Genomic DNA, 23,098 nt, shown 5'->3' with positions numbered 1-23,098 from the left:
CTATCAATCAAATATAAATGTAAAGCGAGTATGCATAAGTTAATTAAACATATACACATACCAAAGATAAGGTTGAAATCATTGTGCAATTCTTTCCAACAATTTGTCACCATCTTCTGAAGGAATTTGTGTACAATGACCACTGAAGTGGAAAAACAGGATATCCTCATATTTTTCCCACTGGAGCATCAGATTAAGGCAGCTCTGATGTGGCACCTGCGGACATGACAGGAGGGTAGAATCAGATGACTTGTTGGTCAAACCCAATTGACATTCTAGTGACATCATTGATGGGGCAATGCAATTTGTTTTGACACTAGGATAGGTAAACCCAGCAAAAAAGTCATCTTCTTGAATTCTTTATACATTTTAAGATTAAGTGCAGCTTTTGCCCCTTAAGACTAACTTCTTTTAATAGGCTGCGGATCAGTAATAGAGGCATTACATTATGTCATTCACCCAGACTCCCAGCAGCTACTGAAATACAATATCCAAGCACATCAGCATGGGCAACTGAGCTTCTTTCAATGCAACTTTGCCCATAGCAAGAAACAACTCCAGATATGAAGTAAATACAACCTTCCGTGGAAACAAAGATCAGGAAAAGCAAAATGCACATGAGATTCATATGGAGTAAACAAGAAAAATATATAAATACCCCCCACCAAAATTACAAGGGATCATGATGAAATAAGGAACTAATATCATGACAATAAAAAGTAAAGAGGCACAAATCAGGTCTGCAACAGCAGTGACTCTCATATGCAAAATTAAAATTACAACTTGTATCTAAAAGAAAGAGAGTTCTTACCTGTAGCAGACTAGTGTTATCATCATTTTTCACAGATTTCTCCTTATCTGAATACTCAGGTTTCTGCTCATCCTTCTTAAGACTGCAAACCAAGTCGTCTAACAGCAATAAAATAGTGGTATCTTATACATTTCCCCTATCCATCACATCTCTTTTAGCTTTGTTCGAAGATGAATTTCAAGAGAGAATGATGAGGCCTTATGTTCAAAGTGTTTACTCAATCCCCCCATACCAAAGTAATAAAGCTTAAAATATAACAGCACAGTAGAATACTTGCATATTCTAAAACAACATTATGACTCTAATTTCTAATGCAAGTAAACTGGAAGGCACAGCCAAAGCATTGATTGAACTGGTAAATATAATCAGTTATTACATGCCTAAATTTATAGACTGTATGTTCTTGATCACGATTGTCATGATGAATATCGCAGCAACAGGCTACAACATACAAGCAATCATGAAATTAAATTGCAACTGAAAATGAAACAAGGGAGCATGGAAAAAGGTAAGATTATCATAACTCAATAAGTAAAAAGGCCTAGCTCAAGGCCACAAGAGAACCCATTCAGCGAGCAAAATCTTAACTGCAACTAGTTCCGATGGAATACATTCAAACACTACAAAATTAACAAGCTTAAGATAACTAGAGAAGAAAACAATACAGAGTAACATACAATTCTAAGGTCTATTTCCATCCAAAACTGTATTATTTTATTCTCGATCAGCATCTGTATGCTTCTTTTTCTTCTTTTCCTTCTTCTCCTTCTTTTTCTCACTTCGACTTCCATCCTCTGTATCAGCAGCAGCATCACCGTTTTCCACATCCTTGCTCTTCTTCTTTTTTTTCTTCTTCTCGGATTTCTCCTCATCAGTTGACTCTGCCTTTTCTTCTTTATCCTTCTTTTTCTTTTCCTTCTTGGACTTGGACTTCTCTACATCAGGAGTAACAGGTTCATCAGCCTCCTTCTTCTTCTTTTTCTTCTCTTTGACTTCCACAACTTCCTCTTCCTGAACTTTAATCTTCTTGACATCACCAGCAGGACTAGCATCAACCTCCTCCAATTTCCTCTTTGACTTCTTCTCCTTCTTCCCTTCTACCACCACATCTTCTGCCTCCGCTGGTTCAGCTGCAGCAGCAATGCTAGCAATCATGGAATCTCCACCAGTAGGAAGCACCACATTCCTTGCCCACTCAGCAGGAGTCTGCTCATTTGGCTTACCATGCTTGTCCAGCTTGCCCTCTGCAATCAGCTTCTTTTTCATAGAGGCCCTCGGCCCAAGCCCCCATTTCCTGGGATAAGTATCCCTATCCATAATCACCCTCTTAATCTTTGCAACAATCCCATGATCACAAGTAGCCATGACAACAGTAGTCATCTCCGCAATCCCCAAAGCAATAGCTTCTCCCTTAGTAGTCATCAAAACAACCTCCTCCCCAACCTCAACATCATTCTCAAACCTAAGCAACCCCGGAATCATCAACTTGGCACCATAACAAATTGCATTCACAGCCGAATCCTTAACAACAAGCCTCTTGTAGCTAGTCAAAACAACCTCCAACGGCATAATAACCCGCCTCAAATAACTCTCATCCCTGTAATTATCATACATCCATTGCGCATCCATCACATCATGCATTGTAACCATATTATCCTTCTCCCCCAATATACCAGACCGCACCCTCCTAAGCTCCTGCATATGTCCTCCCACACCCAACAACAAACCCAAATGAACACATAGTGTCCTCACATAGGTACCAGCCTCACAACTAATCCAGAAAACAACCAAATGCCGATCGGCATCGTACTCAAGAAGCTTACTTTCATAAATAGTCCTAATCCTAAGCTGCCTTTTAACAGCAGATATTAAAGGAGGGCGCTGAAATACAGCGCCTGTTAAGGATTCCAAAGCTCTAGCAACTTTAGCAACATCAGGAACAGCAGAATGTAATCTAGCAACACAAACATACTCTTTTCCAGCACCTTGTTGGGATTTAACTAAACGGGTTGCTCTTTCAATACAAACAATTAAATTCCCAGTAACCTTAGGATCTAAAGTACCAGAATGCCCAGTTTTTTCTACCCTTAAAATGCGCTTAATCCAAGCAACAACTTCATGAGAAGAAGGATTAGCAGGCTTATCGAGATTAAGAATACCATACCTTATGTATTCGGCAAGAGGTCGCTTCAATGGTGAATACCCAGATGAAAGAGGGGTGTAATGCCCAGTTCTAACATTCAATCTGTCGTAGTTTTTCAAGAGAATTGGCCACTGAGAAGTGTCGATTGATGGGGTGAAACTTTGGGGTTTGATTAAGAAATCAGTGTCGTTTTGGGGTTGGGAGTCTGTCGTTTTGGGGGTTTCAATGACGCTCTTGCTCCTCTTCTTCTTCTTGTCTGAGCCGACGTCCGCCATTGATGAGGTTTGGAGGAGAGTGTAGGGTTTTATTAGGGTTTTGGAACAGGAAGACGGAAATGAACATGGAGTGAGTTTTATTACTTATTTAGAGGTGATTATTGGGCGGGCTAGGGCCGGGCCCTTTTAACTGAGGTAGTAATTGTTTTTTTGTTGTTTAGAGAGGCATAATGGCGGGGTAAGAATCAATACTAAGATTTTCTGAAATCGGGAGGGAAGTTCGAACCACATGAGTTATCCCTCACTCTCATAATATAATTGTTAGTTTGAGTTTTTTCATGGTATTTAAGAAAGAGTAGAAGGTGGACAAAGTACATTAATAAAAGTGAAAAGTACAATCATAGACAAAAGTTAGAGAGAGAAAGTGAAAAAAAAAAATACTAGATATGCAAAATTCAAGGATAAATTAGGAAGTACAATGAATAAAGTTAAAAAAATGAGGGTATAATGGTCGTTACATAATACCCAAAAATAGAAATGGAAAGAACATTTTGGATCTCCAAATAAAAAAACAGGAACTATATTATGGGACAGAGGGAGTAATATTTAAATTTTTAGAAGAGCGATAATTTTGAAAATTAACAAGGGTAACTTGAAAATAATGAAATTTATCGCCCAAAAGGCTCTTTTTATTTATATACTATATTGCGGAGTATAAAGTACGGAGTACTATAGATACTTGTCCGAGGTTGCTAAAAAAATGATTTTGGGTTGGGCCCAACCTGACTTTGGGCCTAAATTTTATGTTAATGGCCCACCAAAAATCGGTACAGGTCGACAGATTAGGCTCATGTTGATTGGGCCTAGTTTTATTCCTAATATAACTCCTAAAATATCAATAACATTTGGTGTGTGAATCTCCGCGTATGCCCCTGTTGTTTGGATAGACGATTCTCTTTGTTCCAACTCCTTCCTGTCTCTTACAAGTATGGAGCGCAAAGCTTTGATCTTCAACTTCAATCCAAGTCCCGTGAAGCTCTATTCAAAGCTTAGAGTTGCAACATCAATCGATTAGGGAGATGGAAGAAGAAATTGCGCCAAATTCCAATTTCAGAGTATCTACTATTTCTTAACAGAGACCCAAATTTCCCCTCCAAATTAAGAAGTTTGATTATTTGGGTTTTGATCAAAAACTCGTAAAAATCAATTGATTTCATGGGTTGATTCTTTATTTTTAGGGTCTTATTAGTAATTAGATAGTGATTTGTATTCATATGAGTTAAATATTTATTATTAACTCTGTAATCAAAGTATCATCGTAGATTGTGAAGGCTTTCTAGTTAGAAAGATGAAAATATATCGAAAATCACTACTTGTGGATGCCTATCATGTAAAAGTTATTATTATTTTCTCTAAGTATGTGATTTACAAATCTTTAACATAGAGTATTATGGTAGATGTCATATGGTCATTCGATATTATTCTTATTCCTTGTTCAAAAAAAAAAAAAAAGATAATAATAACATTTAATTTTCAGGTATATCTTTTAAAAATTGTCTCTGAATTTATAATTATATACCATTGGTACATAGATTATGTGCTACACAATGTTTAGACAACACCAAAACTTAAAACCCATGAATTTGTACAATTTCTCTACTTAATATTGTGATCCTTTCTATAAAAGACACTGAATATTATATGAAAAAACAATAAGCTATACAAGTTATTTTACAGCAAAAATTAAGTGGTAATTAGAAACTATTGCTGCTAAAGGTTTGCCCAGGATATGTTGCCTTCTGAAACTTCATCCAACCTTTGTAAGTAACGCGAAGGAAGCCATCCTGTCTTACCATTGCATTGGAGGCAAACAAAGCACCACACAAAAATCAAGTTGTTAATCAATAACCATTACAGTAATATGCATGACTACATGTGCGAAGTGACTGATATTAAACCACCACCAATTGAAGAACATACCTGCTGCACCACAACAGTATCACCAACTAGTAGACTCAACTCCCCTTCGGCTTGAGCATCGAATGGGTGTACAACCTGTGAAATAGAATAGATTAAACAAAGAACACATCAAAGGAAAAAAAAAAAGCTTAGGGAAGAGCCGGAAGACACAGCCTAAAATGAACATATATAGTTTTAAGTTTTTGACAGCAGAATATATAATCTAGTAAGTTAAACTTTGAACTTTCTCACATTATCTTTACTGAAACCCAATCAAGAATTCTAGATAGAAAAAGTTTGTTGAAGATGCAGTTCGCAGAGCAGTTAACGCATTTGTCAAAGCTTATGCTAAAACTAGGCAATCTATTTAACAAAAATAAAATTTCTATAGCCATGCGCAGAACTCACCGAACATCAGCAGGCGACCTTAAGCAGTTTGGCCCTGAAAGTAATAGGACAACTTTTATCACAGCAGTACAAGCACAGATGCTGAGCAAATATTTGTAGCTTCAACCTCTCCCTTACCAATATGAAGAGTGGTGGTTGCTGATTGTTCTCATGCTTCCTAAGCATCAAATGGACAGCATCTGTAGGTGCCCCAAAACTACTCCAACAACCTATTTGGCCATGCCCATTGAAATCTCCTGTTCTCAAATCTCAACAGAACGGCTTAGCAGTAGGCTCGTATCTGAATGGTATGATTTAAGTCATCAAGATACAAGATTGTTAGCAATTTGTTCTTGTGCAATGCAGAACCTCTACAACAATTTTCCCATTAAAAACACACACACACACACAACAGCAACAGGTTTCATCATCTACGAAAAATATCTCAAAAACAGAACAAAAGTCACGATGACAATCTTCTTTCTTCACAGTAGGGGGAACAGAAGGAGAATTTTCTTTTCAGGGGGCTATCAATCAAAAATAAATGTGAAGAGAGTATGCATAAGTTAACTAAACATACAAACATACCAAAGATAAGGTTGAAATCATCGTGCAATTCTTTCCAACAATTTGTCACCATCTTCTGAAGGAATTTGTGTACAATGACCACTAAAGTGGAAAAACAGGAGATCCTCGTATTTTGCCTACTGGAGCATTGGATTAAGGCAACGCTGATGTTGGCACCTGCGGACATGACAGGAGTGGAGAATCAGACAACTTGTTGGTCAAACCCAAATCTTTAAAATCAGCAAATTCCTCATTCAAGTGACATCTTTGATGGGGCAATGCAATTTGTTTTGACACTTAAATGGAATAATTTATTATGGTCACCCAAATCAGAAATTATTATCTTGTTTCTAAGGGCATATTAACATTCTCAATGAAGTTTCTGAAATATCAACTCAATATAACTACTTCACACACATCAAATATTAATAATTTAACAAATTGGCAGCAAATTGCTGCAAAAAATCAGATAAATGGTGACATACATAGTAAAAATTAATAAGAAACAAAATCTCTTTAAGACTTGCATTAATTAAAATGCAGAAGACCAATGTGCACACCCTCCCCCCTAACCATCTTCTTCCCCGTCCTCCTCTGGTAAAAAGGGTGACAGAAAGAAGATTGTACAGATGAACGATGCACACACCAAACGGAAGGTAGCATATGATGAAAAGCAGGAACAAAGATATGGGCTCATAGTTAGTAAAGAGGACAAACAGGCTATCACTCAGCTTATAACTGTCAGACATTCAATTCTCATGTGAGATGATCTCTTAGTTTCCTTGTTGAAAATGTGAATATCAAGCATGAAGCAATAAACATGGCAGGGTGGAAGTCACCTAAGAGAAAGAACGGAAAAGACAACATACTCTCTTGTTCAAACAGAGCACTTCAATATATTGGCACTTCTGCCTCATTATTACTAAATTACATGCAGTGCAAAAAAAAAAAAAAAAAAAAAAAAAAAAAAAAAAAAAAAGGCTTTAATTTTTTGTACTCTTACAGATTTACTCCCTAATTGAGTCATTGATATAATTTCCTTTACTATGAAAAGAAAACAGATACTCCGGATACAACATATATACATACCAGAATCAGTCAACATCATAGAGTAGGATTGTGTCATTGACTCTTAAGTCAATCTTCTGAATTGAAAGAAGTCCAACATCCACTGAAGAGAACAGAATGCCGTGTCCCAGGCTCAGCCTCTTGAACAATAATACCATAGCTTTCTTAATGTTGGCCTCCATGGATATCACAAGGAGCTAAGTGCAACAGTCAATGTTGCTGGGTCGGAATCCAACTCAATGAAAGAGCATCTTTCACATCCAAGTTAGATCCGTTATGGGACCCCACACAGCTGCACTTCGGTACTGGAACAATGCACATTACCAAAAGCTTATTTGCTTTTTACATGAATGAGCATCTTTCATTTGGTAAGGCGTCTTATGCACACTACCTAACATCCCCATGCCTCAGCATAAGCGCCTTACCAAATGAAAGCAAATAAGCTTTTGTTAAATAAGATCTTAAGTAGCGGGATCAAAGGAAATATTCTTCACTACATAAGGGAGATTTTTTGTATACAAATGAGCTTTTGTGGTATATGTAATAAATAATTAGATCAGTTACAGAGCAGCAAAAGGGAGATGCAAATTCATTTTATATTACTCCGTATCATATAAAAGCTCAAATGCTTCTCAATTGAATACTTCAAATACAGTAGTTTATAGTAATAAATTTGCTAAAAGGTTCTATTTGCTCCCCTTCCCCCACCACCCAATCGAAGATCTAATACAGTAGAATCTAGAATATATTCCACAAAACAGAACAATTATACAAAAAAGAAAGCAAGATTTGGAGATCCGAAACCAGTAATCTTTTGCAATAAATCAATATAAGTAAATCACTGTTACAAATTCACCCATATAAAGCAAACCACCAAAAAGATAGCAAAAACCAACGAGTGAAACATCCTGACAAAGATCACAAAATGAGAGATGCCCTTAGAGCTAATGACATGCTATAAAAGATTAAAAAAAAAAATCAGGACAGAATTTACAAAATAAAGTGGCAAAGTTAAAGATCATTCCAGATATTATAAGCAGTGTTCGAGCTGTTATAGTTAACAATTTCATCTTGACATCCCAAAAGGAATGCTGTCCTTATCGGATCTACATTCACCAGTGCATGGGCTATCCCTCTTGGGCTAGCTGCAACAGCAACCTCATCTGCACCAATTACCACTTCAGCATAACCCTTATCAGCTACTTGACTGTTCTCCAGCTGCACATGCATCAATGTCAAGTTATAATACCAGAACAAGGTGTATTATAAACTCCAAAGTAACACAAAATATGACATTGATCCTGCTTGTAGAAAAATCACATCACATCATGCTCACAAATAATCCCTCTATTTAATAATTACAAAGCCAGATAAAGGGACCTAATGACAGAGAAGAAACCAACATTTAACAATTTGAAGAGTTTAAGTATATCAGACCGAGAGAAATGTCTTTAAACATCTCTTAGAAAATATATCTTAACACATGGAAAGATCAAAACTTGCCAACAAATATACAAAGAGTGGTTGCAAGTATCACTCACCTTATGAGCAAATTCCAAATTGGGATCCATGAATCAATATTGTCACCAAAGGTTCAAATTGCTATCAAGAATGTATTAAGATTTTAAACACCTAATCTCAAGTAATGATTATGAGGTAATCATCAATCTCAAGTAATTGATGATTGGCTAAATCTGTCTTTATTCAGGTGAGTGGATAAAATCAAAGAATCATGGTAATTCTTAACAATGCAGTATTATTGAGTACTCACTAAAAAAGTTAACATCTCCTTTTGAAGGTCAAAGTTAATCTCATAAAAAATATCAATGTAGACACCAAAAAATGTACTCCGTATTAATCAATGATGTCAAACCTGTCTAAAATAAGGAGATAATATCACAAATACATGTGATTCCAAGTTATAACTGCACTGTACAGTGAATATCATCCATAGGGTTTCAGCAGGTCAAGGTTGAGATAGATTAAAGTCAAAAAAATTATATCCTCATTTCCTACCTAATATCAAAAATCAATTGTAGCCTTCGTACGTTAAGAAGGAGCAAGTCAATAAGACTCTACTACCTCCTTACTACTAAATTGTAGGTCCATAGTCTATAATAAATTGATAAAACCACAATACTACAAAACAGCACATGAAATCCCATCCCTTGAGAAGAGGAATCAAGAGATACAATCAACTTAACTTTTTACGGTATATAGGTCAAACTATTGTTCCATGAACATTTGCACCGAAAGAGGCTAAACGATACATTTGCTCCCAATCCCATTTGCAAACTATTGTTTAATGACAGAATTAGCTGAAGCAGCTCCAAAGAAGCTTAACTATTTCAGTGGTTAGAGCAAACATAGATATAATAGAAAGCAACAGAACAATGGTACAAATGCAAATCATAGAATCCATCAAACCACCAAGGTACTCATTTTTTCTACCATCACATGAAACAGGCAATATAATTATAGAAATCCATTCCAAGAAGAAATAAAAGCATACCCTAAACTTTATATGAGCACCCCAAATGATGAATGTCTCATTGCTAGTATAGTGTCTGTGATTCCCTCGAATTCCTCCGGGTCGGATTTCACCAACATGAACTGTAGCACAGAACAGTGCCCCACCTGAATACACACCAAAAAACACCAACAACGAACATTGTTTCAATTCCATTATCTATTATTGCATGATGAGTTAGCCAAAGTTAATTTTAAAAAAATGTAGAAACCCCAAATTAATTAATTTTCCTACTTTTTCCTGCTGCAGAAAATGATTAATCATAATATCATAAGAACTATGGAAACATAGGATATAGTTATAAACAGCACAAATCTATCAGTAACTCATTTCCAATACACCGGGATCGAATCCTGTCTACATCATTACCTTTTGCGACTCTCTAAAACTAAAAAGAAATTGATAGAGATTTATGTATGTATATACCATTAATACCAGCATCATTTGCAGCAGAAACAGGATTAAGCAACCAACCCCTTTTATCTTTAGCCAATTTAGAAGGAAGAAACCTAACCAAATTAGCTTTAAAGTCTTCTTCTTTACTCCATCTTTGAGGATTTTGAAGAACAGGAGAGAAATGAGAAGGGTTGTGAAATTTGAGAGAAACCCAAGTGAGAAAAAGGAAGATTAAGAGTAAAACAGGAAAAGCTTGAGGCTTTTTCAACAAATTCAGGATTGAGGAGAGAGAATTTGATTGGAATTGAAAAGAATTGTCTGAACTTAGGTTTCTTCTTGGACTCACCATGTTTGGCGCATGCCTATTTTCTGAGTGATTTCACTGTTTTCAGGTTGAAGGTTTTGGTTATGGCGTAATACTCTGATTAAAAATTTCAACACTGAGTCAAGTACTCAAGACTGTCATTGAAGATGAGACTCAATTGGTATAACCGTAAAAGATACACCCGGTTGTACATTATATCAATTGAAGGACCAAAACAATCCTCGTAGCATGTAAAAGTACATGTAAATGTCTAAACGGGTGTACCCGACTACCCGTGGACCGTGTATGTTCTAATATAACTCATGAAAGTAAAGTTTTGAGAAATTATTTTTAATCTAAAAAAATGACATATTCTTGTCGTTTGATTATTATAATATAATTAACTTTGAATGAATTGTTCCTTCATTCCTTTTTTAATAATTCGAATAGTATTGTATCTGTAAATCTAAGTTGATCACCAAAATTAACAAATTTCATTGATGTGGTGGCATATTGATAAATAAAATGGCTACTGTTCAATATTTTATCGATATAGTAACCCAAATTGATCTTAAATGAAAAAACTCGGTCATTAATGGTATAAATAATATTTTTTTTACTGACATGAATTAATAAATGAAAAAACTCGGTCATTACAAAATTAAAACTACATACACCATACACCTTACACCTTACATTGTTGGATGAGTGAAAAATAAGGATTAAGAGCATGTTTATTGGTACATGGCTGTGGCTCTTAGCCAAGATCCATCTTTTACTAACACGCCGGTCACTCTAAGGAGAACTACTCAAGAGTCACTCAAGACCTCGATTGCTAAGTATACTAATCGAGTAATCGGAATGTGGATTTGAACTTAAGTATCAACTTCATAGCTTGACGTTTCTGCAATTATGCCTACCTTGACAATGAAATCCCAAGTTTTATTAATTTCCTTCAAAAACAATTGTTTCGGGTGAAAACAATGGGACCTTGCCGAAGGTCCGCTGAAACGGAGAAGGCTGGATTCGGTCCAAGTTATGTTGGGCCGAAGGTTTCCTGCACAGTAAACACACGTAAACTAGCCTCGGGGGTGTTGCCGAGGAAGGCCCCTCCGATGCTAAAGTCAGTACAATGTGTAGGAAGAGGACACTATGCAAGAGAGTTTGTTGCTTGAGGCTTTGATGGAATATATGAGAATATATGAATGAACAAAATAAATGTATCAATATTGATGGCTTTTATACCTCTTCATACATGGAGAGGTTGGGCCTTAGCCCAATTGGCTTGCTTTGTGGGCTGACCTTTGACTTTAGCACAATTGGAGAGTTGAACCTTGACCTTGGGCTTTTAATTGGATCATTTAATGCCTAGGCCCAATTGGACTAAATTGGACCCAAACAACTTGCCCCCCAGACCCGATTTGGAAGGATGACGGGTCGGGTTTAATTTAATTCAGAAATGGAGGGAAGTAAATGATTTAATTAATCCAAAAATTTGAATTTAAACCGTAATTAATGAGATAACAACGGTTAAGGCGGATGATTGTGGAAGTTGGACGGATAATGGCAGTTTAATCGCAAGGTCGTGTGTTTAACGGTTACTTAGTGGGGTATTTAAGAGAAATTGAAACGCGGACTCCTCGAATTCCCATTCCTGGAGATATAAACAGAGGCGCGTCATCTCTCCTCACTTATTCACCAACACAAACCCAGAATTCTCGAGAGAAACCAAGAACACGCATCAAAACTTCGCAAATTCCCCGAGCAATAAGCTTAGAAACTGAGACTTGCCACTACGAACTCGTAAATCGGCAACTTTCGCTTCAGATTAAGGTAAATTCCTTTGATTTCAGTTTATTTTTCTTCGAATTCGAACTCCTTCCCCTTTTCTTTCGACTTTTTTCTTCGAAATAATCAATGGCAAGAGGAGTTAGAGGTAGATCCCGTGCTCCAAGAAGAGCAAGGCCGATTCCCGATCCTAGGAACAGGATTGGGACCTGGAATGGACAAAGGCCAGAGTCTGACCCTGCTGATGGGATTAGGGCGACTCCCCTTTCCTCGGCTCCTCCTCAGAGAACGGAGGGGCCGAGCGCTTCTGGACGGGATGATGAAGTTCCCGCTGTCCTTTGGGATATCCTCCCCGGGTTTTCAGAATGGGAGAATGCCGAAGTTGCTTCGGCCATGATAAAGAACCGCCCCTACCCATGGTGGGTGGAGAATGCCGATCAATATCGATTTGCCGAGCAAATTGAGTTGCATTACGGCATTTTTGAAGCTGATGGGTATTGGTGCCGAATGCCCTCGGCATCCGATAGAATCCATCGTCCACCCCCGGGGTATGTGGGGGTGTACACAAGACAGCTTCAGTACGGGCTGAGGTTCCCTTTGGACGTATTCGTCCGAGACTTGCTGATCCATTACAACATCTCTCTATGTCAGTTAACTCCCACCAGCATCCGAAGGGTGATGACATACTTATGGGTCTGCAAGTTCTTCAAGTATGTGCCGAACCTGCACTGCTTCAAAAAGCTCCATCGGCTAGTGCCAAATATTCAAAGTGGGCACGGAAGCCATGGTTCTGGGTGGTACCGGATTGAGTCCCGGCCCCAATACCTAACCATGTGGCCAAACGACTCTTCAGACAAGGACTGGAGAGGTCAATGGATTTGGGTTAGGGCACCCACAGATCCGGGCCACCCTTGCGTCTTCAGCGCTCCCCGGTACCTCGCTGAGCCTGATCCCGAAATGGGAAGTCTAGGTCCCCCCGCAGATAATGGGGCGGATCCGAACCTTGATCAGCAACATATCTTCGGCAAGCTGCCGAACCGGGGGGGCAGTGGCCGAATGCAGCATATCCCGGAGACTTGGCTCCCCGATACGCATTACGTTTTCCAAGAGAACATGCTAGCAGCTGTTGGCCTCAGCCGAAAGTTTAAGGATGGTAAGCTTCTTCGGCTGGGGCCGAGGCTTTTTAATTATCTCTTTTTCTTCTCTCGCTTCGCTTTTTTATGCTGTGCCAACCTATCTGAACTGACCTTTCCCCTTTTCTTTTTCAGAGCGGGACGAGACCAACGTTGGCATTAACTACGCTCGTCTTGGTGTCAACCGAGAACGAGTTGTAACTGAACGGGCCCCGTCTATCACTGAGCTGAGGCATAGGGAAGTTCATCTAGACTCTTCCCACTTCCAAATTGAGGCTGTTGCTCTGTATCAGAGGCAGAAGCCTTGGTGGAAGAAGAGAGACCCCTGGTTTCAGCTGCTGGACGAAGAAGCTGAAGCTGCCCGTACAGCCGAAGAGGTTGCACGGGTTCTCGAAGCTTGCGAAGGAGGAGAAGGGTCCTCCAGAGCTGCTGAAGCAGAAGCTGCAGCTAGGGCAGCTGAAGAAGACGAGGCTTTGCTGAAGACCTCGGTGAGCTTTCAGACTTAACTTTGTCTTTCTTTTTTTTTTTTTTTTTTTACTCACATTCTTCCTCCCCCCTGTTTGTTACAGTCTGAAGAGAGTAACAGACATAGAGAAGGGAAAGCTCCTGTTCGTCCCGAAGACCAAATACAAGGAGAGTCTTCAGACTCAGATATGGACGAGCAGCCCCTTCAGAAAAGGCGCCGAAGGATGGCCATCATCGGCCCTCATGACTTTCAGCGGAGGCCGATGACCATCGGCGTTGCAATAAGGGAACCCGAGGAAGGCAATGGATCGCCGAGGGTTCCCCGGCCACCACCCCAATCACCTCAAAAGACCCCTCCGCCACCTCCTGAGATGGAGGTGGATCAGAGAACTCCCGAATCTAAGGGAGGGGTCCAAGAAGAAATTAAGGAGAGTGCTGCTGAGCACAAAAACAAGGATGCCGTGATGCCCAGTGCTGAGGGCTTCACGGCAGACATCGCAAGAGAGGTTGAGGCTTTCGTCCTCACCCCTGAAGAAGAGGAGGTCATAGTAATTGACTCCTCTGAGAAGGATGATGCTGAGCCATCCAAAGCTAATCAAGCTCCATCGTCATCCTTCCCTTCCTTCCAGACTCTGCAATCTGGAGAAATGGGTTTCTCGGCCCCCCGAATTCCAATCCCAGACCACATCTGGGACCTCATATGGGGTCAGAACCGAGAAGGAGCTGCAGCCTACTTCGGCGATTTTGCTGGCATGTCCGAAGTAGATAGGGCAAGGATCTGGTCGCTGAAGGCCACTGCTGGGATGGGCGAATCCAGCAGATCAGTTCCTGACCCAGCCAGGTCTAACCAACTGCTGATGATGCAGGTAATTTTCCTTGTCTTCATTTCCTCTGAAATTCAGCTCTATTTTTATTATTATATATATATATTTTTTTTTTTTTTGTCTTCCTGTTTTCAGTTCGTGCACAATCAGACTCTCACTGTAGAGCTGATAGATACCCTACAAGATAGGGTAGACGCTGCTGTGCACGACAAGAAGGTAGCTGAAGAGGAATTAAAGCTTGCTAAGCTGAAGCAAGCAGCAGCTGAAGAGAAGCAGCAGAAGGGTGAGGAGTACGAGAAAAGAGCTGCTGAAGCCCTCAAAACCTTCTGCGACGCTATGGAGAAGGAAGTTTTTCCCCCACTGATGGAAGGGGAAAAATTCCTCCAGGAGCATATGGGAGTGGACGTCTCCAAATTCAAGGCTGCTGTTGAGAGCCGTATTCAGGAAGGAGCTGCTGCACAAGCTGAAGTGCAGCAACGACTAGAAGCTCTTGAAGCCAGCCGAATGGCTGCTGAAGAGCTGCTCCAGGCCAGAGATGTCCAACTCTCAGAGGCTGCTGCTGCTGCCGAAGCTCAGAGAGCTAAACTCCATGAGGCTGAGGATCAACTGATGACCAAAAAAGTTGAAGTGGCCCAGGCTCAGACAAAGGCTTCCCAAGTTCAGCAGGAGCTGAATGAGCTGAAAGGTTCCTCCTCCAAGCTCGCTGATGAGCTGAAGAAATCCAAGGAAGACTTGGAGGAGACCCAGAAGAAGCTGGCTGATGCTGAGGCTCTACTCAAAGTCCGTGTCTATACCCAAGAGGAATATGAGATGGGTTTCAGAAACGGGTTCAGAGTATGCCGAAGAGTCTGCCTTCATGCTGAGCCGAAGCTGGACTGGTCCAAATGTGCTGAATGGGTCCAGAATCCCGAAGACCCTCATATGAAGTATGCAACTCCAGTCGAAGCTGAAATTCTTAAGGCTGAGGAAGCCGAAGAGGAAGCTGAGAGAATGGAGTTGGAAGCTGAACAAAGGGAAAGGGAGGCTCGGCAGAGTGCAAAGCCTGCTTCTTCTGCTGCTGGGGCTGAGGCCACCATGGGGCTCAACGCTGATCAGTCTGATCCTCAGGCTGAAGCATAGGAACTCGGGCAGTCGTCTTCAGAATCTTGCGGTTCATCATGCGCTTAACTTCAGACTTGCCGCTTTCTGAATTTTTTGCCTTGTTTTTTGCTTCAGCTTGCCTTGTCGTACAACAGTTTATTTTTTTTTGCTTATGTACGTATTTCGGCAGCTGTTATTTTCCGCTTGTGGGCGGCTGCCGATACAGTTTAATTGAACTTGTAGCTCAATTTCTGAGCATGAATTATTAATCTGATGCTCTTTTCTTCAGTTGCTTTGTTTTTGAATGCTTTACTGTTTCTGTTTCTTCAATTCTGCCGAACATACTTGCACTGATAGTGCTTCTTGCCCCCCCAGAAACACAGGGCCAACTGAAGGCAATGCTTCTGGGATACAAGTCTTACTGAAGATTGACTTCATCTGAAAGTTGGATATCCGAAACACAGGGCCAACTGAAGGCAATGCTTCTGGGATACAAGTCTTACTGAAGATTGACTTCATCTGAAAGTTGGATATCCGAAACACAGGGCCAACTGAAGGCAATGCTTCGGATATTAGCTTTCTGGGATACAAGGCTCAGTTAAGGCAATATCCCAGAATTGTCCATGGACTCATGTCTTTGGAGAACAAGTCTTACTGAAGTTTGACCTCAGCTGAAAGACCAGTGTTCTTTAAAAAGACGAGTTTTGTCAGCAATCTGAAACCCAGTTACCCGAAGGCGAAGGTTTCAGACGAGGCTGATTTAAAAATTTTCAACTGTTGCTGTTATCCTTGATTTTCTGTCTATCTTTGAAAAATGGATACCCGAAACACAGGGCCAACTTAAGGCAATGTTTCGGATAATGGCTCTCTGGGATACAAGGCTCAGTTAAGGCAATATCCCAGAATTGTCCATGGACTCATGTCTTTGGAGAACAAGTCTTACTGAAGTTTGACTTCAGCTGAAAGACCAGTGTTCTTTAAAAAGACGGATTTTGTCAGCAATCTGAAACCCAGTTACCCGAAGGCGAAGGTTTCAGACGAGGCTGAATAAAAAACCCTTAAAGAGTAGATAGAACAAAGAAAATTTTGAAAGGATAAAAAGTTGTAAACATTTATATAAATGGCGGCTCCAAGGCCTTTCATTAATTCAAAATGTACTTACAAAGATTGTTCTGCCCCGAAGGGTTTACACATGGTATTTTTTCAGTATATCAGCGTTCCAGTGGTTTTTCAACTCAGTTCCATCCAACTGCCGAAGTCGGTATGTCCCTGGCTGAAGCTCATCATAGATTTCATAAGGTCCTTCCCATGCAGCTGAGAGTTTCCCATGGATTCGGCCTTTCTGAACTGCGGCAGCATTCCGAAGGACAAGGTCTCCAATTTTGAGAGGCCTTGCATGGACCCTTCGGTTATAAAATTTGCTGATTCTCTGCCTATAGGCGGCCATTCTGTCTCGGGCTGAGTCTCTTACTTCGTCGAGGAAATCGAGAGATTCCCTCATCAGTCGCTCATTCTCAGCCGAGAAGTGGTGCACTCGAAGGCTCTCAGAGCCAATTTCCACTGGAAGGACTGCTTCGGCACCATACACCAGTTCAAAAGGTGAGTGGCCCGTTGCCTCTTTTTCAGTTGTCCGAAGGGACCAAAGGGTTCCAGGGAGCTCCTCCAGCCACTTGGACTTTTGATCTTCCACCCTCTTCTTGAGGGCATTTAGGATCTGTTTATTTGCAGCTTCGGCTTGTCCGTTACTTTGCGGGTGGCATACCGTTGAATATGCCAGTTTGATGCCGAACTGATCTGTATACCGCTTCAGCGGCAAGTTATCGAATTGCCTCCCATGATCGAAGATAAACACTCTCGGGATGCCAAATCGAGTGATGATATTCTGCCAGATAAATTTTCTGACAGTTTGCTCTGTAATGTTCGAGGCTGCTTCGGCCTCGATCCATTTACTGAAGTAGTCGACACCAACTATCAGCCATTTTTTCTGGTACACAGCCTCTGGAAATGGTCCCAGTATATCCAGTCCCCATTGGGCAAACGGGAGTGGATTAAGGATCGGCTGAAGATCCCTTGCTGGCTGATGGATAACTGGAGCGTATTTTTGACATTTTTCGCATTTCCGAACCAGCTCCTTAGCATCTGCGATCATGGTGGGCCAGTAATATCCAGCCCTCAATGCCTTGTGGGCTAAGGTTCTTCCCCCAATGTGGTTCCCACAGATGCCGAGGTGAATCTCCCGTAGGATATAATCTGCATCTGTTGGTCCCACGCATTTCAGCAATGGGGCTGAGAAGGACTTTTTCAGAAGTTCCCCCTGAAGACAATGAACCTAGAGCTGGTTCTCTTCATCTTGGAGGCCAAAGCTTTATCTTCAGGAGTTTCTCCCCGAAGCTTGAAAGCTAGGATGGGGTCCATCCAACTAGGCTCTGGGTCAGCGCAGCACACTTCAGGTGCTTCGTCGACACTTCTCTCTCGACGCACTTCTACATATACAGATCTGTTCAGCTCGGTAAAAGATGAACTAGCAAGTTTAGAGAGTGCATCGGCTTGAGTATTCTGACCCCTTGGGATCAGCTGAACCTCAAAAGTTTTCAGCTCTGCAATGACTGATTTGATCTTGGCAAGATAAGCTATCATGGAGGGCTCTTTGGCCTCGTAGCTGCCACTGATCTGATATGCAACTAGCTGAGAGTCTGTTTTTAAGCAGACATGATCGGCTTCCAGGGAGATGCACAATTCTAGGCCGGCGATTGCTGCCTCATACTCGGCTTCATTGTTCGAGGCCTTAAAAGAAAACTTTAGTGCATACTCAAAGGATTTGCCTTCGGGAGAAGTTATCACTACTCCTGCCCCTGAACCGTTTTCGGTGGAAGATCCATCCGTAAACACGGTCCAAACTTTCTTTTCACTGTCTAGCGCTTCTTGGTATGAGCATTCGGCCAGGAAATCCGCTAGAGCTTGAGCCTTAATGGCAGCCCTCGGACGATAGCTGATGCTGAATTCGGTGAGCTCAAAAGCCCACTTGGCTAGCCTACCAGATTTTTCAACCTTGCCGAGAACTTTTTCCAACGGCTGATCAGTTAAGACCACTATCTGATGGCAATCAAAATAGGGCCTCAGCTTCCGAGCAGCTACTACTACCGCGAAAGCAACTTTCTTGAGTAGAGGATAGCGAGTCTCGGCATCCGTCAGTGTATGACTGACGAAGTAGATCGGTTGCTGACTTTTACTCTCTTCCTTCAGCAATATTGCGCTGATGGTGGCAGGGCTAACGGCCACATATAGGTACAAAGTTTCTCCTTCAGCTAGGCTAGCCAGCGTTGGGAGTTCAGCCAGATGCTCCCGAAGCTGTTTAAAGGCGTCTTTTTGCTCTTCCTCCCAAACGAGCTCTTTTGTTTTCGGGAGTTTCAGGGCTTTGAAGAAAGGTAACCCCTTATCCGAAGCTCTGGAAATGAACCTGGAGAGGGCTGCCATTCTTCCGGTGAGCCGCTGAACATCCCGCTTCGTTTTCGGCTCAGGAAGGTCGAGTGCCGCTTTGACTTTAGAGGGATTCGCATCAATCCCCCTTTTGCTGACCATGAACCCAAGGAATTTCCCTGACTTCACGCCGAAGACACACTTCTTCGGATTCGGCTTCATTTGATGCTTTCTCAAGGTGGCGAAAGTTTCAGCCAGGTCCTTTACAAGGTCCTCTAGTTTTTTGCTTTTGACGATCGAATCGTCAACATAGACTTCCATGTTTCGGCCCTTTTGATCGGCGAAAACTTGATCCACCAGCCTTTGATAGGTTGCCCCCGCATTTTTCAATCCGAAGGGCATCATTTTGTAATTGTACACCCCAGCGTTCGTGACGAATGCTGTCTTTGCTCGATCGTCGGGGTGCATAAAGATCTGATGATACCCCGAGAATGCGTCCATGAAACTAAGCAAGGCATGGCCACTTGTCGAATCGACTAGCTGATCGATCCTCGGCATGGGATAGAAATCCTTTGGACAAGCCTTATTTAGGTCCGTGAAGTCAACGCACATCCTCCAGGTACCATTGGGCTTCTGAACCATCACCACATTTGCCAGCCATTCTGGATATTGGCAAGGTTCGATGAATCCTGCCTCCAATAATTTTTTGACCTCGGTTGCGATGTCTCGGTTCTTATTGGCGGAGTAATTCCGCTTCTTTTGCTTAACTGGTCGACACGTCGGGTCAACATTAAGCTTATGCGAGATGAGGTCTGAACTTATCCCGGGCATATCAGCTGCCGAGAAAGCAAACACATCTCTGTTGTCCCGAAGGAGCTGAATAAGTTCACAACGGGTGTTCGGATCAAGGTCCATCCCGATTGTTACACATTTCTCAACGTCTCCTTCGGCCAACTCAACTGTTTCAGTCTGTTGGTCGTCCATGTCCATTGCTGAGGGACTGGACTCTTCATAATCTGGCCTGCTGCCAATGTCAGCAGGTGTCCCAGTCTTTTTGTTCTTCGGCTGGCTCTCTGAGTCTTGCGGCTCAGCTGAAGAGCTAGCCTTTTCCCTTTCGGGCCCTTTTTCTCTGGGCACAGATCCTTGGGCCGAAGCACTTAGGCCTTTCGGCTTTTTTGTGCTTGGCTCTCTTTCTTTTTCTTTCTCCTCCTCATCCTTGTCGTCATCTGGGCGACTACTGGATGGCTTGAGGTAGTTGCACCTTCGGGCGTCCTTTTGGTTGCCCTGTATCCTTTCGGGGAAGCCGGCGTCTGAGACGTAAATCATCAGCTGATGATAAGTTGAGACGACCCCTTGGATCTCGTGAATTATGGGTCTCCCCAAAATCACGTTGTACACTGAAGGAGCGTCGATGACCAAAAATTCAATCATGATGTTCCTGGCTGCCTCATCGCAACCGATGGTGACAGGAAGTGTCACCTTCCCATCTGGATAAGTTGAAGCCCCATTGAACCCGGATACCGGGTAGGGTACCGGCGTAAGGTGCTTGGGCTTCAGCTTAATTTGATTGTAGGCCTTTCGGAACAGAATGTTTGCTCCACCACCGTCAACAAGGACCTTACTGACGTCGTGGTTGGCCACCGTGGCGATGATCACCAACGGATCCTCGTGACGGAACGTAATCCCCCGGCAGTCGGCGGCTGTGAACGTCATGTTCGGCACCGGCGACTGGGGAGATTGAATGTCAGCGTTGTTCACCTGGTGAGTCAAAGCTCTAAGGTGGCGCTTGTGCTCCCTCCGAGAGTATATTCCTCCCGAGATAACATTGATCGGAGGGAATTTCCCCTCCGGCTTTTTACTGTTTTTCCGGGGGAAGTCGAGGTCTTGCCGAGGGTCCTTTGCTGACCTCTCGGATTCTTTTTTCTCGCGGTGATCCGCGATGTATTTTTTCAAGTATTCCTTCCGGACCATGTCCTCTATCTGGTCCTTCAGTTGGATACACTCCTCAGTGTTGTGTCCCGAAGACTCGTGGAACTCGCACCACTAATTTTTATTTTTTCGCTGATACCACTCTGGGAGTGGTCTCGGCTTTCGGTAACTCTGCTCCTCCTTCGTCACGCTGTAAATTTTGGCGCGTGGAAGAGAGAGCGGAGTGTAGGACTCGTATCTGCCTGTGTATGAGGCAGATCTTTCCTTCTTTGGGTCGCTGGCCAAAGATTGCTCCGGGGCCTTTGACTTTCCCTTTGCCTTATGGCCTTGGCCTTCAGACAAGGATATTTGTCTTTGTTTCCCTCCCCCGAATTGAGGTTGGGTTTTCGCTTTGTTCCATTCTTCGGCTCGGATGAACTTATCCGAAGCATTAAGAGCTTCCTCCAAGGTCTGCGGGGTATGCATGACCATGAAGTCTAGGAACTTTCCGGGCTGAAGGCCATTCTGCATTGCGAAAACGGCTAGCCCCTGGTCCAGCTGGGAGACGCTTGATGACTCGTTACTGAAACGGGTCAGGTAGTCTCGGAGGCTTTCGGTTTCCCCCTGTTGTAGACTCATGAGCTCTGCAGTAGTCTTCTCTCGGCGGTTTGCCGTGGAAAACTTGCTCCTTAACTTGGAGGACAGATCATCCCACCCTGTTATGGAGCCTTGCCTTACTCCCTTGGAGATCCACGCTTGCGCGACCCCCTTGAGAGTGGTTGGGAAATATTTGCACCAAGTCGCCTCGGATCTGGGGCAAAGATGCATATGAGTCTCATACGAGGCCACGTGATCCTTCGGATCCGTGGTCCCGTCATATGTGATGTGCGACGGTATTTTAACCGTGGGTACGCGCTCTTCCAGTATCCATTGCTCGAATGGTGAACTGGCGGGTAGCATAACGGCCTTGCCCTTGTTCCTGGCCGAAGGGACCGCGCTCCGCCCTCTTAGAGAGGTAGGAGTGGTTTTCGTCCCTGGCTGGGAAGTCTGGGCCTCGGCTGCAGGGAACGAGAGGTGACTGCGCACGCTCGGTTCCTTGCCGCCGAGTCGGTCAAGGACGCTTCTGCGAACAGTCTCAGGTTCTCGGTGAGTAGATTCTGGGCGAGAAGCTGAGCTGCTGCTCTTATGCGCTTCTGGTCTTGAGGATGAGGATCCTTTTAAAAATTGAGGGTTCTTTTTCCTCTGTTTTTCATTTTTCCAGGAATCCTCTTCCCGCTCTTCCAGTTCCCGGAAGGAAGGAAGCTTCCCACCATCATGGTCTAACTTCCTCCGCTGATGCCGGGTATGCGGAGGAGTTCGATCACGAGGTGGTGGCATATTTTGTGCCCTCATCGCCTCCATGAGTACTGCTAGCGCTCTTGCCACCTCTTCCGAGCTGGGCCCCGTCAAAGGGGTCCTCGGCCGAGTATGGGAATGAGGGCGCGCAGCCGATGGTTGGCTTTGGGACACTGAATGTGTCCTATGATCGGACTCACCCCTGCTAGACCGAGAGTAACTCGGCCTATAATGAGAGTCATGAATTACGGGAGAAAGGGAATCCTCCTTGTATGATCCTCCCCCCGAGCCGGCACCCTTGGGAGAGTTCCGGTCCGGCGAGGGTGATGGTGTAGGGGTTTTAGGCTTTTCGCCCGCTCCTTGACGGAGACTTTTGCTCTTGCGGTTCTTAGCCATTGCTGCTAAAATAATTGCAAGATGATCTTGGTTAGAAATTTGGCTTAAAGATTTTTGAAAGTCTTCCCCACAGACGGCGCCAAATTGTTTCGGGTGAAAACAATGGGACCTTGTCGAAGGTCCGCTGAAACGGAGAAGGCTGGATTCGGTCCAAGTTATGTTGGGCCGAAGGTTTCCTGCACAGTAAACACACGTAAACTAGCCTCGGGGGTGTTGCCGAGGAAGACCCCTCCGATGCTAAAGTCAGTACAATGTGTAGGAAGAGGACACTATGCAAGAGAGTTTGTTGCTTGAGGCTTTGATGGAATATATGAGAATATATGAATGAACATAATAAATGTATCAATATTGATGGCTTTTATACCTCTTCAT

The 23,098-nt window shown here is 42.6% G+C and overlaps 2 protein-coding genes across 3 annotated transcripts; both read right to left on the bottom strand.

Annotated features, from left to right (window-relative positions):
• Positions 1-1,310: 1,310 nt before the first annotated feature.
• On the bottom strand, positions 1,311-3,535 carry LOC110714975 (H/ACA ribonucleoprotein complex subunit 4-like). Its single transcript, XM_021893531.1, has one exon. The coding sequence runs from the start codon at positions 3,227-3,229 to the stop codon at positions 1,526-1,528; it is 1,704 nt and encodes a 567-aa protein (XP_021749223.1). The 5' UTR covers positions 3,230-3,535; the 3' UTR covers positions 1,311-1,525.
• Positions 3,536-4,709: 1,174 nt separating this feature from the next.
• On the bottom strand, positions 4,710-10,629 carry LOC110714879. 2 transcript variants are annotated; one of them, XM_021893433.1, is made up of 7 exons: positions 10,107-10,629; positions 9,663-9,787; positions 7,172-8,368; positions 6,104-6,259; positions 5,654-5,816; positions 5,537-5,570; positions 4,710-5,224 (listed from the first exon to the last, which is right to left on the bottom strand). In XM_021893433.1, exons 1-3 carry the CDS (start codon positions 10,423-10,425, stop codon positions 8,162-8,164), a joined length of 651 nt encoding a protein of 216 aa, XP_021749125.1. In that variant the 5' UTR covers positions 10,426-10,629; the 3' UTR covers positions 4,710-5,224; positions 5,537-5,570; positions 5,654-5,816; positions 6,104-6,259; positions 7,172-8,161. The 2 variants fall into 2 exon arrangements, with proteins under 2 accessions (XP_021749125.1, XP_021749124.1); XM_021893432.1 differs by having other exon boundaries at positions 5,537-5,816.
• Between the last annotated feature and the right edge of the window lie 12,469 nt (positions 10,630-23,098).

The sequence above is a fragment of the Chenopodium quinoa genome, unplaced genomic scaffold (genome assembly GCF_001683475.1).
Source record: "Chenopodium quinoa cultivar QQ74 unplaced genomic scaffold, ASM168347v1, whole genome shotgun sequence".
NCBI lineage: Eukaryota > Viridiplantae > Streptophyta > Magnoliopsida > Caryophyllales > Amaranthaceae > Chenopodium > Chenopodium quinoa.
The sequence above is the reverse complement of the archived record's forward strand: the minus strand, read 5'-3'. Positions and strand labels throughout refer to the sequence as shown.